This window comes from Canis aureus, chromosome 20 (assembly GCF_053574225.1).
Source record: "Canis aureus isolate CA01 chromosome 20, VMU_Caureus_v.1.0, whole genome shotgun sequence".
Lineage (NCBI taxonomy): Eukaryota > Metazoa > Chordata > Mammalia > Carnivora > Canidae > Canis > Canis aureus.
In genome coordinates, this window is record NC_135630.1 from 23,690,276 (window position 1) to 23,709,044 (window position 18,769).

The following is an 18,769-nucleotide window of genomic DNA, read 5'->3' on the forward strand; positions in this document are numbered from 1 at the left end:
ATTTTAAAAAATTTAAAAAGGAAACAAATTGCAAAATATTAGCAACAGGGACTGCTAAAAGGGTGGTAATTTATAAAGAACTCTTAAAAATTGGTAAGAAAACATCAATATGCCAATAAGTAAATATACGTAGAATAACAATATGCAGTTCACAAATGAGGAAATAAAAACAACCAGTAAGTACATGAAAAAAGTCTTAATTTCAGATATAAAGAAGTGCAAAATAAAACAGAGATATCACCTTTCAGTTATAATAAAACACAAAAAGTAGCAAAGATGCGGTGAGACAAAAAGAAAAAAAAGCCACTGGGGATATAAAGTGAAATAATCTTCCTGAGAATTTGGGAATGCCTATCAAAAGACTCCGTTTTTAGCACAGTCACACTCCCTTCTAAGGAAACTATTTAAAGGGAATTTAAAGAACATGTGGGAAAAGATTTTATGTACAAAAAATGTTTCTCTTACTATTACTTACAATGACAAATTTAGAAACACTAGCCATGTATTTAATATAATGAGGGCAATGGCTAAATAAAGCACAATATATCTTTTTGATGGTATATTATATCTTTTATTTGAAAGGAAATTTACAAAATTTTTTATCATATGGGGGCAGGTGCTTAGGATACACATAGTTTTTTTTTGTTTGTTTTTTGTTTTTTGGGTTTTTTTTTTATTTATTTATTTTTTTATTTTTTTATTTTTTGTTTTTTTTTGGGGTTTTTTTTTTAGATTTTATTTATTCATGAGAGAGACAGAGAGAGAGGCAGAGACACAAGCAGAGGGAGAAGCAGGCTCCATGCAAGGAGCCTGACACAGGACTCGATCCCAGGTCTCCAGGATCACGCCTGGGCTGAAGGCGGCACTAAACCGCCAAGCCACGTGGGCTGCCCAGGATATACGTTTAACACAAACATGCAGAATTTTAAAATATAAATACAGGATGATTTCAAGTATAAGAAAGATACATTAAAAATAAGGGGAACAAATATGACAAAATCAGTGTGGTAAGGTTATGGTAATTCTTTTCCTGTATTTTATCATTGTTTTCTCTATTTTTAAAATAAATTCATACTAATTTTATATGGGGGAGATGGAGATGGAAAAAGTTATACTGTCTTTTTAAATGGACATGATTCAGTAAGAGGCTCTGGCACTTTTTAAACCGCAGATATAATTATTTCTTAATGACCCTTTCTTAAAGACTAGATCCTAGATCCCCTTAGTCTCCCCTGCAGTTGTAAGAGCCCACAAAAGGAAGAGTTTGTAGAGTGTACGGTGATAGCAATGATGTTTTCTAGGAATGATGAATTGGAAGTGCATAACTGTGGTGAGAGAGAAAGGAGGTAGTGCTCTATAAAATGTGGAGAACAAGTAATTTAAACTCATTTCATTGCTAATACACATAGTATGGGCTTAGAAACATTAAACAACTTCCATCAACCACACCATTACCAGAAATGAGATATACAATGTATTTACTTAAATATCAGGTTCTTATACATTCACTGAGGTGTACCCAGCACAATAATATTTGGTCTTTATATAAAATGTTCTTATTCTATTCCTAATAGTAGAATTATAAGATAATTTTTGTCTGAACTCGGGACTATTAACTTCCTCAAATTTCACTTACCTCTTAGTTCTGGCATCATGAGTTTCTAAGAAATGTCTTTGAGCCTCATGTTTAGAATGATGGTCAGCAGCTAATGCAATATCAACAGTAATGAGTCCTAAATTGGCTGACCCAGCTTCAAGCCAATAGGCCCTCCGGAGTAATGCAGGCTGAAGTCCAACTCTGGAATTATTTAATTGTTCAATGTACTGTCTCACTTGAAAATCCTGAATTGCAGCACTTATTCCTTCCCCAACGGACTGATTGTGGAGATTACAGTTTGCAACTCGAATTGCACCCATCTAAATTGAATGAAGAAAATGAAATAAACTGTGGTTTCTGTATTCTTAAGAAACTTTGAATAAACTATAGAGTAGATATTTATCTCAAATTGCATGAAAGACAGAAGGAAAAATAGAAAAAAGGGAAATATAAATGATAAATGCAACAGAATAAAGTGGACATTCAATTAAAAAAAGGATGATAAAAAGAAAAGGATACAAGTCTAAAGGAAAACGAGAGGAGGAGGAAGGAAACGTCGGTAGTAAGTAATAAAACCATAGACTCTTAACAAGATTTAATTTTAAGCAATAACCCATAAAGCAGAAGTGGCAAACAAATGCTTTCCAGAGCCAGGCAGGAGATAAATGTATAAAACCTAAAGGTATTCAAAATCGAATCTTTTAAAAACACTACCAATTTAATCCCTGCCATAAAAGCAACCTCCAAGTTTACATCCTTTCCATAAAGCAAAGTTATAATAATTCAGTCAGAGTAAAACAGTAGTGAAAGTATTAAGAAACAGACTGAAAGAAAATATGGAAGAGGCAAAAACAGAAAGCTATCCCTGGAATTCTGTAGTATTCTGCGAGATGGCAAACTATAAATGCGTGTTCTATCTCAAGAAATGGAGGTTTTGAGGTATGTGGGTGCTCAGTCAGTTAAGAGACTGACTCTTGATTTCAGCTCAGGTCATGATCTCAGGGTTGTGAGATAGAGCCCCCATGTCGGGCTACACACTTAGTGAGGAGTCTGCCTCTCTCTCACTGTCCCTCTGCCCAACCCCCAGTTCATGCTCTCTCTCAAATAAATAAATAAATCTTAAAAAAGAAAAAGAAATGGAAGTTTGGTTTAATAAAAGGGAAAAAGAACTATACTGACCAAGAAATAGACAAAAGTGTACCTTTAGATTTGTAGCACAGCCATGCTCCACAATATAAATATCTGCTCCATCTACTGCTAAACGAGTCATAGTATATTTCAAATCATCTGAAGTTGGACAAGGTCCAGGAATACAACTCAACTAAAAAGAAAAAGAACTGAATATTTAATTCTTCACCATCACATCACCATTTTGATACTCACATCTATTAATTTAAATAAAATTTTGGTTACACGTGTATTTTTAAAAACAAGTCAATTAAACCTCATTTTTTTGTAATGATAAATGATATCATCAGTAACTAAAGTCTTACTAATTAGAAACTAATCATAAGTAAGTCTGTACCATTTTCATTCAAAAGGGACAAGAATATAACTTGTTACTAAAACTCACAAAGAATAGTCAAAGTAAACTGATAGGTGAACAGTGTCACAGGATTGTAAGAACTATGTAGGATTTTAAAGTTTTAAGATTTTCTTATGAATACTCTATACTACACAAACACACACTTGTTTTAATAAATGTATCAGTTGTAAATTTTATTATGACATCTAAGACAATCCACACAAATGTAATATTGTTTTACTCCTAAGACAGATTTGGACATGGTTAGGTTGGAAGAAAACATACACTCCACCTACTACTTTGATGAACTTCTTGGAGAAATAGTAGCCCTGAGTAAATTACTGGCTCAATAGCTTGCAATTGCTCATGAGTGTCAGAGCCAGGAGTAGAACACAGGTGTCTTGAATTACACTCAGTGTTCTATAATAATAAGGCATACTTTGGAGATATTGCGGATTCCATTCCAGATTACCGCAATAAAAGCAAATATCACAATAAAGCAAGTCAAATGAATTTTTTTGTAGGTAAAATAAAAAACACAAGAAACAAGAAGTGTTCGCAGGGATGTGGGGAAAAAAGAACCCTCACATGCTGTTGGTAGAAATGCAAACTGGTGTAGCCACTGTAGAAGACAGTATGGAGGTTGCTGAAAAAATTAAAGGTAGAATTTTACCCTATGATCCAGTAATTGCACTACTGGGTATTTGCCCAAAGAATAAGAAAACACTAATTCAAAAGGCTATATGTACCTGTATGTTTACTGCAGCATTACTTAAAATAACCAAATTGTGAAAGCAGCCCAAGTGTCCACTGATAGATGAAAGGATAAAGATGTGCGTTGTGATATATATATATTACTCAGCCATAAAAAAGAATGAAATCTTGCCATCTACAATAACAACATGAATGGATCCAGAGTGTGTAATGCTAAGCAAAATAAGTCAGTCAAAGAAAGACAAATTGCATACGATTTCATTCATATGTGAAATTTAAGAAACAAATGAACAAAGTAAAAAAACTCTGAAACAAATTAAAAAAATAGACCCTTAACTATAGAAAGCAAACAAATAGTTACAAGAGGGAAGTGGGCAGGGGGATGGATGAAACAGGTGAAGGGGATTAAGAGTACACTTGATAAGCACTGAGTAATATATGGAATTGTTGAATCATTACATTGTACATCTGAAACTAATATAATATCTTAACTACTGGAATTAAATAAAAATTAAAAACAAATACTGCTAAAGATGAAAAAAAGAATTTTTTGGTTCCTCAGTGCGAATAAAAATTATGTTTATATTATATACTATCATCTAAGTGTGCAATAGCATATGTGTAGGAAAAATATACATGCCTTTATTGCTAAAAAATCCTAACCATCATCTGAGCTTTCAGCCAGTCATAATCGCTGATCATACATAGATCACTGTAACAAATATAATAATGACAAGGTTTGAAATATTGCAAGAATTACCAAAATGTGACATAAAGACAAGCAGTGAGCAAATGCTGTTGGAAAAAGGTGCTGATAGATTTGCTTGATACAGGGTTGCCACAAACCTTCAACTTGTAAACAAAACAAAACAAAACAAACCCTATAGTATCTGCAAAGCACAATAAACAAAGTATGTCTGTGTATTTCCCCCACACAAAATAAACCTAAAAAACCCTTATCTGAAACAACAGAGGCACATCAATGGTTGCACGGAATAATGAATGGCTGACTACAAAGGGACACAAAGTAATTTCTAAGGTGATAAAAATCTTCACTGGTGGTAATGTTACACCCATATGTATAAGACATTTGTCAAAACTCCAATTGTAAATTAAAAAGGGTAAATTTACTTATGAAAATTATGCCTTGATAAAGTCGATTTTTAAAAATTTTAAAGCAACATAAAACCTTTGACCCAAAAAAATAAAAAAGGGAAGGAAGAGAGGCCTACAAATATGTGTAAATTATCCATAAGGAATTAATTAGTTGACATAGAACTAAAGATTCCCTAAATCCTGGCAATGTATTTATAACAAGAAAATAATAATTTTATCACCAATTATAGTGGTTTCCTAAATTGTCGGTAAATAAGTAGAGGTTATAGGTTTTTGGACATAAAATTAAAAGCAGGATGAATTTTTCATGCTAATGTAATAGCAAGCACACTATGTATAACAAAAGAAAAAAAGGAGAGGAGGGGCAAGATGGCGGAAGAGTAGGGTCCCCAAATCACCTGTCTCCACCAAATTACCTAGAAAACCTTCAAATTATCCTGAAAATCTATGAATTCGGCCTGAGAATTAAAGAGAGAACACCTGGAACGCTACAGTGAGAAGAGTTCGGGCTTCTATCAAGGTAGGAAGTAAGAAGACGGGGGGGGGGGGGGGGGGGGGGGGGGGGGATAAAGACACATAAGGCCTCCAAGGGGGAGGGGCCCCGCGAGGAGCCGGGCTGAGGCCGGGGGGAGTGTCCCCAGGACAGGAGAGCCCCGACCCGGAGACGCAGGAGCTGCACCGACCTTCCCGGGCGGAAAGGGGCTCGCGGGGAGTTGGAGCAGGACCCAGGAGGGCGGGGATGCCCTCGGGCTCCCTGGGACAGTAACAGAGCAACTGCGCGCCCAGGAGAGTGCGCCAAGCTCCATAAGGGCTGCAGCGTGCTCGGCGGGACCGGAGCAGCTCCGAGGGGGTTGGGGCGGCTCCGCGGAGGGGGCTGCGCGGCCCCGGGGGCAGCTCGGAGGGGCTCGGGCAGAGGAAGAGGCTCCGTGCAGAGGGGGCTGCGCGGTTCCAGGAGCAGCTCGGAGGGGCTCGGGCGGCAGCTCCGCGGAGGGGGTTGCACGGCCCGGGAGCGCGAATCCAACAGCGCAGGCCCCAGAACACAGCCCAGGATCCGGCCTCCCCCGGACAGGCAGAGGCCGGGAGGGCCCAGGACAGTGAGGACGCTCCTGCCCCGAGCTGAGCAGATCAGCGGCCCCGCCCCGGAGCCTCCAGGCCCTGCAGACGGAGAGCTCCGGAGTTACTGCGAGAGCTGAATCCAGGGCGGCAGAGCTAGCCCCGCCACTGGGGTTGTTGCTCCTGGGGCCTCACGGGGTAAACAACCCCCACTGAGCCCTGCACCAGGCAGGGGCACAGCAGCTCCCCCAACTGCTAACACCTGAAAATCAGCACAACAGGCCCCTCCCCCAGAAGACCAGCTAAACGGACAACTTCCAGGGGAAGCCAAAGGACTTAAAGTACACAGAATCAGAAGATACTCCGTGGTTCTTTTTTTTGTTTTTGTTTTTGTTTTGTTTTGTTTTGATTTGCTTTTGCTTTTTGATTTTTTTCCTTCCCCCACCCCCCTTTTTTCTCCTTTCTTTTTCTTTCTCTTTTTCTTCTTTTTTTTTCATTTTTTTCTTCTTTTTTCTCTTTCTCTTTTCTTTCCTTCTTTCTCTCCTCTCTTTTTCTCCTTTTCCCAATACAACTTCCTTTTGTCCACTCTGCACTGGGCAAAATGACTAGAAGGAAAACCTCACCTCAAAAGAAAGAATCAGAAACAGTCCTCTCTCCCACAGAGTTACAAAATCTGGATTACAATTCAATGTCAGAAAGCCAATTCAGAAGCACTATTATACACCTACTGGTGGCTCTAGAAAAAAGCATAAAGGACTCAAGAGACTTCATGACTGCAGAATTAGAGCTAATCAGGCAGAAATTAAAAATCAAGTGAATGAGATGCAATCCAAACTAGAAGTCCTAACGACGAGGGTTAACGAGGTGGAAGAACAAGTGAGTGACATAGAAGACAAGTGGATGGCAAAGAGGGAAACTGAGGAAAAAAGAGACAAACAATTAAAAGACCATGAAGATAGATTAAGGGAAATAAACGACAGCCTGAGGAAGAAAAACTTAGGTTTAATTGGTGTTCCCGAGGGCGCCGAAAGGGACAGAGGGCCAGAATATGTATTTGAACAAATCCTAGCTGAAAACTTTCCTAATCTGGGAAGGGAAACAGGCATTCAGATCCAGGAAATAGAGAGATCCCCCCCTAAAATCAATAAAAACCGTTCAACACCTCGACATTTAATAGTGAAGCTTGCAAATTCCAAAGATAAAGAGAAGATCCTTAAAGCAGCAAGAGACAAGAAATCCCTGACTTCTATGGGGAGGAGTATTAGGGTAACAGCAGACCTCTCCACAGAGACCTGGCAGGCCAGAAAGGGCTGGCAGGATATATTCAGGGTCCTAAATGAGAAGAACATGCAACCAAGAATACTTTATCCAGCAAGGCTCTCATTCAAAATAGAAGGAGAGATAAAGAGCTTCCAAGACAGGCAGCAACTAAAAGATTATGTGACCTCCAAACCAGCTCTGCAAGAAATTTTAAGGGGGACTCTTAAAATTCCCCTTTAAGAAGAAGTTCAGTGGAACATTCCACAAAAACAAGGACTGAATAGATATCATGATGACACTAAACTCGTATCTCTCAATAGTAACTCTGAATGTGAACAGGCTTAATGACCCCATCAAAAGGCGCAGGGATTCAGACTGGATAAAAAAGCAGGACCCATCTATTTGCTGTCTACAAGAGACTCATTTTAGACAGAAGGACACCTACAGCCTGAAAATAAAAGGTTGGAGAACCATTTACCATTCGAATGGTCCTCCAAAGAAAGCAGGGGTAGCCATCCTTATATCAGATAAACTAAAATTTGCCCCGAAGACTGTAGTGAGAGATGAAGAGGGACACTATATCATACTTAAAGGATCTATGCAACAAGAGGACTTAACAGTCCTCAATATATATGCCCCGAATGTGGGAGCTGCCAAATATATAAGTCAATTATTAACCAAAGTGAAGAAATACTTAGATAATAATACACTTATACTTGGTGACTTCAATCTAGCTCTTTCTATACTCGATAGGTCTTCTAAGCACAACATCTCCAAAGAAACGAGAGCTTTAAATGATACACTGGACCAGATGGATTTCACAGATATCAACAGAACTTTACATCCAAACTCAACTGAATACACATTCTTCTCAAGTGCACATGGAACTTTCTCCAGAATAGACCACATATTGGGTCACAAATCGGGTCTGAACCGATACCAAAAGACTGGGATCATCCCCTGCATATTCTCAGACCATAATGCCTTGAAATTAGAACTGAATCACAACAAGAAGTTTGGAAGGACCTCAAACACGTGGAGGTTAAGGACTATCCTGCTAAAAGATGAAAGGGTCAACCAGGAAATTAAGGAAGAATTAAAAAGATTCATGGAAACTAATGAGAATGAAGATACAACCATTCAAAATCTTTGGGATGCAGCAAAAGCAGTCCTAAGGGGGAAATACATCGCAATACAAGCATCCATTCAAAAACTGGAAAGAACTCAAATACAAAAGCTAACCTTACACATAAAGGAGCTAGAGAAAAAACAGCAAATAGATCCTACACCCAGGAGAAGAAGGCAGTTAATAAAGATTCGAGCAGAACTCAACGAAATCGAGACCAGAAGAACTGTGGAACAGATCAACAGAACCAGGCGTTGGTTCTTTGAAAGAATTAATAAGATAGATAAACCATTACCCAGCCTTATTAAAAAGAAGAGAGAGAAGACTCAAATTAATAAAATCATGAATGAGAAAGGAGAGATCACTACCAACACCAAGGAAATACAAACGATTTTAAAAACATATTATCAACAGTTATACGCCAATAAATTAGGCAATCTAGGAGAAATGGACGCATTCCTGGAAAGCCACAAACTACCAAAACTGGAACAGGAAGAAATAGAAAACCTTAACAGGCCAATAACCAGGGAGGAAATTGAAGCAGTCATCAAAAACCTCCCAAGACACAAGAGTCCAGGGCCAGATGGCTTCCCAGGGGAATTTTATCAAACGTTTAAAGAAGAAACCATACCTATTCTCCTAAAGCTGTTTGGTAAGATAGAAAGAGATAGAGTACTTCCAAATTCGTTCTATGAGGCCAGCATCACCTGAATTCCAAAACCAGACAAAGACCCCACCAAAAAGGAGAATTACAGACCAATATCCCTGATGAACATGGATGCAAAAATTCTCAACAAGATACTGGCCAATAGGATCCAACAGTACATTAAGAAAATTATTCACCATGACCAAGTAGGATTTATCCCTGGGACACAAGGCTGGTTCAACACCCGTAAAACAATCAATGTGATTCATCATATCAGCAAGAGAAAAACCAAGAACCATATGATCCTCTCATTAGATGCAGAGAAAGCATTTGACAAAATACAGCATCCATTTCTGATCAAAACTCTTCAGAGTGTAGGGATAGAGGGAACATTCCTCAACATCTTAAAAGCCATCTATGAAAAGCCCACAGCAAATATCATTCTCAATGGGGAAGCACTGGGAGCCTTTCCCCTAAGATCAGGAACAAGACAGGGATGTCCACTCTCACCACTGCTATTCAACATAGTACTGGAAGTCCTAGCCTTAGCAATCAGACAACAAAAAGACATTAAAGGCATTCAAATTGGCAAAGAAGAAGTCAAACTCTCCCTCTTCGCCGATGACATGATACTCTACATAGAAAACCCAAAAGTCTCCACCCCAAGATTGTTAGAACTCATACAGCAATTCGGTAGCGTGGCAGGATACAAAATCAATGCCCAGAAATCAGTGGCATTTCTATACACTAACAATGAGACTGAAGAAAGAGAAATTAAGGAGTCAATCCCATTTACAATTGCACCCAAAAGCATAAGATACCTAGGAATAAACCTCACCAAAGAGGTAAAGGATCTATACCCTCAAAACTATAGAACACTTCTGAAAGAAATTGAGGAAGACACAAAGAGATGGAATAATATTCCATGCTCATGGATTGGCAGAATTAATATTGTGAAAATGTCAATGTTACCCAGGGCAATATACATGTTTAATGCAATCCCTATCAAAATACCATGGACTTTCTTCAGAGAGTTAGAACAAATTATTTTAAGATTTGTGTGGAATCAGAAAAGACCCCGAATAGACAGGGGAATTTTAAAAAAGAAAACCATATCTGGGGGCATCACAATGCCAGATTTCGGGTTGTACTAGAAAGCTGTGGTCATCAAGACAGTGTGGTACTGGCACAAAAACAGACACATAGATCAGTGGAACAGAATAGAGAACCCAGAAGTGGACCCTGAACTTTATGGTCAACTAATATTCGATAAAGGAGGAAAGACTATCCATTGGAAGAAAGACAGTCTCTTCAATAAATGGTGCTGGGAAAATTGGACATCCACATGCAGAAGAATGAAACTAGACCACTCTCTTTCACCATACACAAAGATAAACTCAAAATGGATGAAAGATCTAAACGTGAGACAAGATTCCATCAAAATCCTAGAGAAGAACACAGGCAACACCCTTTTTGAACTCGGCCACAGTAACTTATTGCAAGATACATCCACGAAGGCAAAAGAAACAAAAGCAAAAATGAACTGTTGGGACTTCATCAAGATAAGAAGCTTTTGCACAGCAAAGGATACAGTCAACAAAACTAAAAGACAACCTACAGAATGGGAGAAGATATTTGCAAATGACATATCAGATAAAGGGCTAGTTTCCAAGATCTATAAAGAACTTATTAAACTCAACACCAAAGAAACAAACAATCCAATCATGAAATGGGCAAAAGACATGAACAGAAATCTCACAGAGGAAGACATAGACACGGCCAACATACATATGAGAAAATGCTCTGCATCACTTGCCATCAGGGAAATACAAATCAAAACCACAATGAGATCCCACCTCACACCAGTGAGAATGGGGCAAATTAACAAGGCAGGAAACAACAAATGTTGGAGAGGATGTGGAGAAAAGGGAACCCTCTTACACTGTTGGTGGGAATGTGAACTGGTGCAGCCACTCTGGAAAACTGTGTGGAGGTTCCTCAAACAGTTAAAAATATACCTGCCCTACGACCCAGCAATTGCACTGTTGGAGATTTACCCCAAAGATACAAATGCAATGAAACGCCGGGACACCTGCACCCCGATGTTTATAGCAGCAATGGCCACGATAGCCAAACTGTGGAAGGAGCCTCGGTGTCCAACGAAAGATGAATGGATAAAGAAGATGTGGTTTATGTATACAATGGAATATTACTCAGCTATTAGAAATGACAAATACCCACCATTTGCTTCAACGTGGATGGAACTGGAGGGTATTATGCTGAGTGAAGTAAGTCAGTCGGAGAAGGACAAACATTATATGTTCTCATTCATTTGGGGAATATAAATAATAGTGAAAGGGAATATAAGGGAAGGGAGAAGAAATGTGTGGGAAATATCAGAAAGGGAGACAGAACGTAAAGACTGCTAACTCTGGGAAACGAACTAGGGGTGGTAGAAGGGGAGGAGGGCGGGGGGTGGAAGTGAATGGGTGACGGGCACTGGGGGTTATTCTGTATGTTAGTAAATTGAACACCAATAAAAAATAAATTAAAAAAAAAGGGAAAGGGGGAAAAAAAAGGAAAAGCACACATAGGGAAGAAATTAGAAAAACTAAACTGTTATCAATGATTATCTTTGTGTTACAGAATTAGGGTAAAAATTTTTTTGAAACTCCCATGCTTTCTTGGCAAATGCCAACATTACTAACCACATTACAGAAGAACAGGTAGTTCGGGGCGGGGGAGGGCCACAAACAACATCACGTAAGGAATTTAACCTTCCTCTTGCTTCAGTTTTTAAGTCTTCTACGTAAATATATAGCCATATCCGAAAGAATGCAGTAACACAAGAAAACATGAGAGTTAAGAGTAAACATGTAAGATAAAATCTTTATAATATTTCCATTTGTTTGTGAATTTATGTTTTAATAATTACCTCATGTTAGATATTTGTAACTAAATAACAACTGGCTAACAAATCTACAAAATAATTTTATTAATTGAGAAAACAACTATAATGCTAACTTTGTGGCTATGTGTATTTGATTTAAAGTTGGTATCTCAATCTTTCATTTTGAAAAATCCATGAATGTTTATAATACCACTAACATATTTATTAACATACCTTGGATTCACAGAACCGACGGTCAAATCCATGCTGACATATTATTACTGATTTAGGTCTTTCCAGTTCATACTCCCGACATACCACATGAAAAACAAATGTCTGTCCCCACTCCAAGAGACAAGCTAGCTATAAGCAAGGACAGGTTGACAACAGTTAGCATTTTAAACACATGTTCAGAGTTCAAAAGCTTATCAAGAATATTAATACAGTTTGAAAGAACCCAAATGCTGTCTTATACCTGCTGCTACATAATCCACTTACTAGCCAGAATCATGATTTTTCTACCTTGACATCATTTATAAGCTTATGTTACTTTTCATAGACCTGCCCTACAACCCAGCAATTGTACTGCTGGGGATTTACCCCAAAGATACAGATGCAATGAAACGCCGGGACACCTGCACCCCGATGTTTATAGCAGTGATGTCCACGATAGCCAAACTGTGGAAGGAGCCTCGGTGTCCATCGAAAGATGAATGGATAAAGAAGATGTGGTTTATGTATACAAAGGAATATTACTCAGCCATTAGAAATGACAAATACCAACCATTTGCTTCGATGTGGATGGAACTGGAGGGTATTATGCTGAGTGAAATAAGTCCATCGGAGGACAAACATTATATGGTCTCATTCATTTGGGGAATATAAATAATAGTGAAAGGGAATAGAAGGGAAGGGAGAAGAAATGTGTGGGAAATATCAGAAAGGGAGACAGAACATGAAGACTCCTAACTCTGGGAAACAAACTAGGGGTGGTAGAAGGGGAGGAGGGTGGGGGGTGGGAGTGAATGGGTGATGGGCACTGAGGGGGGCACTTGACGGGATGAGCACTGGATGTTATTCTGTATGTTGGCAAATTGAACACCAATAAAAAATAAATTTATTATTTAAAAAAAAGCTTATGTTACTTTTCATTTGTGAATGACAAAATGCATAACAACTGAAAAATTCAACTTCAGCAACTTATAAATAGTGAGAACTTTCCTTCAAGGTTGTATCTTCCTTCTTATAGGACTAACTGGAATCCTCTGCACAGAAAAGACCTAAAATTCTCTACTTAATAATAAACAAAGCTTGGCTGTGAAATTATTATCTAATTATAGTGAGCTACAACTTCGGAAAATCAGTTATTTTGAAGATTAAAACACTTCTGTTTATGTAAATAGAAATTTAAGTATACATCAATTCTTCATCAAATCTTTGGTTCAAAAGTCCTTCACTTTATAATTGACTAGAGTTGTTAGCAATAAACACACTGAAGCATGGGTATACATGATATTATTCCCTAAAAAAAAGTACAAATTTAAACTGCTGGAAAACAGGAGTTTCACTTTTAAAACATACAAAGAATAGAATAAACATTAAAGGAATGTATAGATTCATGGAACACTCACTGGAAACAGTGATGCCAAGATTATAGTGCAGAAGAAAGAGAAATGTTTCATCTTCTAATAAGGGCAACTTATATAAGATTCTAGCAATTGTTAGATTAAAGGAATTGTCTCCAGTCTTGTACTATTGGCATGGCTTTATTATGCATTTGTTAAGGAACAACTTTTTTTTTTTAATATGTTTCAGTTTTTACTTGTACATTAGAGCAAGAGATGGTGGATAATAAGGAAAGGATAGTCATCAGGCCAGTGGGCACTGAATATTTCATTCCATCCACGTTTATACATTCTGTTACATATTTTAGCTACTTGTATATAAAATATCCCTTTTCAGTTCCATTTTCCTATTTCTTGAATCTTAATTTTTGCTGCTTTCTAAAAATTTCTGGCACATATACAAGGTACCTAGAGTACCACTTTTTGTTGCTATTCCCTACCTATAAATGTTTCATATACATTCTGTAATTTTTTATTAAACTGAGTATGTATATTTCACACATTCAAGACCACATTCTAGTCTTCTCAAATGCCAAGATAGGTATGCATATTATCATAAATATATGAATCAACAGGGGAGATGTTACAGTAACATGACTATTTGGCTAAATTTTAGTGATCCGTTTCTAGAACTAAATAATCCTTATGAACTCTAGGTCTTCTAAAAGTTAAGGAGGACAAGAGGAAGAAGGGGATTTTATCAAAAAGGATCACAACTAGCATTCTAGACCAGATTCACTTGCTAATAAATTTGTTTTTACTTATTCTTTAATAAACATCAATAGCAGATATAAATGATGTTATTTTGCTTTAAGAAATGACAAGAATTAAGCTACCTAATCCTGAACAACATAAGCAATATTTTCAAATCCTACTTTAGAAATACACAAGAAAGCAAAATTCTTAGAACAGAAGAATTTTTCAACAGTGAAGAGACAACTAATGTAATTTTAATAATATATAAAATTTCCAGAACAGTTCTCATATTGAGTATATCCCAAAGTCTTGATATTGAAAGTGCTATGCAGAACTATGAAACATTACACTCTTCAATTTTATGTGGATCAGAAAAGTGAAACTTGTCTCTGACTCATCTATTGCTAAGAAAATTCTGAATGGCAAGAATGACTCCCATCCAAAAAGCAACGATTTGTCAGAACATCATTAGTGACAATGCAATGAACATTCAAACAGGCATACGACTTGGTGAAGTAGGTGAGCAAAGGAAAAAGAAAATAAGTCAGAGAATCATACCTGTGGTGCTGTAACCTTAGCTGTAAGGCTTCCAGCCTGCACATCAATTAACCATGCATATTCCAAGGAATCACTTCCCAAAGGAAGACCTTCTGCTGAGAACATAGCATGTGCTCTCAGCTGGAGACCTGACAAATTGATGTGACCTTCCCTGAGTACTTCATCCACAGGGGGTCGCTGCTGAAAACAATAAGAAGACAACTGTAGGAAGTACAAGAAAATGGGCATTATAATTTCTAGTTGTTTTTTTCTCCAGAGACTAATAGTAAAAAGATGCTATCTGGAAAATAAGACTTAAGGATCTATGAGATATAACACAACCTTGTATAGTAAAAAGTCTCAGTTAAACTTCTTTAGTGACAATATCCATGAGAGCCCAAATCCATAAGAGCAAAATAGCAGAGTCCTAAAAAGAATGGGATCTCTTTGATACAAATGAATGGCTCAATGAATAAAAAGAAATTAGTACTCTGACTGACAGGGAATGTAAGAGACCATTCTTTGGTGGGAAGACAGGAATAATGAGATTAAAATACTAAAACGAAAAAAAATAACAGGGAAGAACAAAGACTAGTAGGACCATAAAATGAAGAAGTAGGGAAGAAAGCCATCTTTCATATACTATATAAATATAAAAAGGATAGATTTATCTTACAGAAACTATATACTTACTACTAAAAAGCAGCAAATATTTCAAAGAGAAAAGTTCTAGGACTTACTCGGAAAACTAAAAGGCATGTCCTAAAATAGGGTATTCCATGGAACACTCATTCCACAGGATATTATTACAATGTAGAATAAAACAGGTTTGGCAATGCCGTATCCATCAGTTACCAATTTCTGTAGAATCTACCTCCCAATCTCTCAGAAATGTACTGATTTTCTTCTATCTTCATTGCTGTCATTGTGGTTCAAATAACACGACCTCTTGCTAAGATCTTTGCAAAGCCTCCCAGCATTCACTTTTATATCTCTGTCCTTCATACTCTACAAAACAACCACAGACATCTAAAAGGGCAAATTTTATCGTGTTCTTGTCTCAAGATCATTGAGATTTGCTATTTCCTCAATATTTCTCTTCTCTATCAGGTTTATTTATATTTCTCTTCTCTACCAGGTTTATTAGGGTAAAGACCATTTCTGTCTTGTTCACCTTTTATCCCACTGCACCAAACAGTTACCACAAAGGTAGATAGATACTGCTAAGTGACTACACAGATTTCTTCACAGCAAGTCTTTTCAGAGAATTCAATATATTAATCTATATTGAGACAGTTAACAGGTATTTCCCAAACCATTTTACTATAGTAGTCTTTTTAGCATGTGTATGCAGGCCATCTGCACAAGGAACAATGTTTTAGCATTCCTTGTTACAACACATTTTAGGAAATGTATCCTCAAAAAAAAAAAAAAAATTAGGGATATGAGCTAAATCAAATTTACACATTCTTAAAAGGAAATTTCAAATTATGACTATAATAATAGCTCTAGCAGCTCTTTTGATGCATTTTTTATTTTATTTTCATCTAAACTGTGTGACAATATATAAAATCACCAAAATTTCTTGAGGCATCAGTTCCCTTCTATTTTATCTGAGGAAGCTAGGAAGGGTGGCACTGAGATTTGATAATTCTCAGTATAAGATACTTCTGATTGATTTTTTTTAGCTCAAAAATACATATAAATCTTGGTTTGTCCTCGAGAGAGAACCTATCTAGTATACCAAAAAAGATCATATTCTAGATTTTATTGTGAGTTACATCTTATTGTGTCCCCTAAAAAGACATTTCAAGTCCTAAGCCCAGGCACCTATAATTGTGACTTTACTGTATTTGAAAACAGGGTTTTAGCAGACGTAATCAAGTTAAAATAAGATTACAGCAAATTAGAATAGGCCTTAATCCAATGACTGGTGTCCTTATAAGAGGAAAATTGGGACAGAGACACATGGAGACAATGCCGTGAGAAGACAAAGGCAGATATACGCATCTTGTAGATGCAATGCCAAGGACTGCCAGCAACCACCAAAAGCTTAAGATCCTCTCCTACAGCCTTGAGAGAGAGAACATTTCCCTGCCAATACCTTGACTTCAGAATTCTAGGCTCCAGAACTGTGAAAATATATTTCTCTTGTTTTAAGCCACCAGTGTGAGGTATGTTGCTATGGCAACCCTAGGAAACTAATATATATCATAAAATGCTCATAAATTAAAAGGTGATGGTTTCATATGTCAGATACAATCATCCATCCATCACCTGAGATCCTTACCTTGAGGCCCTGCACTAAGACTAATGCATCAGGAATAAGCAGTTAAATCCTGGGTAACTCACCTGTACCATAAAAGATTTCTAAGGAATAGTCATGCCAGATATACAAAATACAAGCAAGTTAAGTAGATAAGTAAATTCCAAGAGAATATATAGAGAGTAGTCTTGTCTTTAGAATGAATTATGAAATGCTATCCATGTAGGAAACAAAATATCACCAGTACTTCTACTACCACCTTGATATTTCCAATCCATATACTCCTTTTCTAATCACCAAATAAATCCTATGTTATATGTACAAGTTTGCCAGTAACTCTATAATTAGGATTAATGTGAACTCCCAAAAGATCAATAAAATATTCTCTTTATATCTAATAAAGTCTTTTGAGAATACAGTGATTAAAATAAAAGTCAAAGTGTTACCAGGTACCCATAAGAAAACAGAGATACTCAGCTAAAACTCTCAGAACTTAGACATATAAAGGTTTATTTCTTTTATCTTTATTAATTTCCTCAATAGATTAAAAAGAGGGGCTTTCTCTCCACATATTCACCTCCCAGAATAAAAAACAACCAATACTAATGACCTACTAAGTAGAGAGAGGAGGATAAAAGTAATTCTTAATGTTTCTACAGCAAATTAAAATACTAGTGTTATGCAAGTGATCTTTGTGATGATAGAATAGTTCTGTATCTCAATTTAAGTGCAGTTACATGAATCCACACGTGATAAAATGGTAAGAACTATGCACACACATTGTATCAAGTCAATTCTGGTATTGATACTGCACTTATGTAAAAGATCAACATGGGGGAAACTGGGTGAAGGGTACACTGGACCTCTCTGTACTGTTTTTGCAGCTTTTTATGAATCATAATTACAGACAAATGTCAGAGAAACTGCAGGTTCAGTTCCAGGCTACCACTATAAAGCAATTATCACAATAAAGTCAGTCGAATGAAGTTTTTTGTTTCCCATGCATATATAAACTGTTATCTACTAAGGGTACAAGAGTGCTATGTCTAAAAACAAACAATGTACCTATCTTAATTAAAAAATACTTTATGATGGTAGCCATCATCTAAGCTTCCAGTAAGTCATAATCTTTTTGCTGGTGCAGGGTCTGGCCTCCAAGCTGATGGCTGATAACTGATCAGGAGGGTGCCTGCTGATGGTTGCAGTGGCTATGGCTGTTTCTTAAAACAAGAAACAAGAAAATGACACATCGGTTGACTCTTCCTTTCACAAATGATTTCTCTGTAGCATGCCATGCTGTTTGACAAACAGCATGGTACCAACAATAGAACTTCTTTCAAGTTTGGGATCAATCTTCTCAAACCCGCTGCTGCTTTATCAACTCAGTTTATGTAATACTTTAAATCCTTGTTGTCATTTCAACAATCTTCACAGTATCTCCACCAGGAACAGATTCCTTCTCAAGAAACCACTTTATTTGTTCATCCCTAAGAATCGACTCATCCATTAAAGTTCTGCCATGAGATTACAGCAATTCAGTCATCTCTTCAGGCTTTACTTCCAATTCTAGTTCTCTTGCTATTTTCAACACCTTATTTCTCCAGTGAGGTCTTAAACCCTTCAAAGTAATTCATGAGAGTTGGAAGCAACTCCTTCCAAACTCCTGTTCATGTTGATATTTCGACATCTTGCTGTGAATCATGAATATACTTAATGGT

At 37.1% G+C, this 18,769-nt stretch overlaps 1 protein-coding gene across 9 annotated transcripts in view; it reads right to left on the reverse strand.

Moving 5' to 3' along the window:
• BLTP1 (bridge-like lipid transfer protein family member 1) overlaps positions 1 to 18,769 on the reverse strand; it is a 204,605-nt gene that overhangs the window by 113,417 nt on the left and 72,419 nt on the right. For 8 of the 9 annotated variants that reach the window (XM_077861149.1, XM_077861145.1, XM_077861150.1 and 5 more), the window contains 4 exons: positions 14,807 to 14,986; positions 12,162 to 12,290; positions 2,799 to 2,918; positions 1,637 to 1,917 (listed from right to left, as the gene is read on the reverse strand). In XM_077861149.1, the coding sequence (XP_077717275.1) occupies positions 1,637 to 1,917; positions 2,799 to 2,918; positions 12,162 to 12,290; positions 14,807 to 14,986 (710 nt within the window). The remainder of the gene's footprint in view (positions 1 to 1,636; positions 1,918 to 2,798; positions 2,919 to 12,161; positions 12,291 to 14,806; positions 14,987 to 18,769) is intronic. The other variant, XM_077861144.1, reaches the window with a different exon arrangement.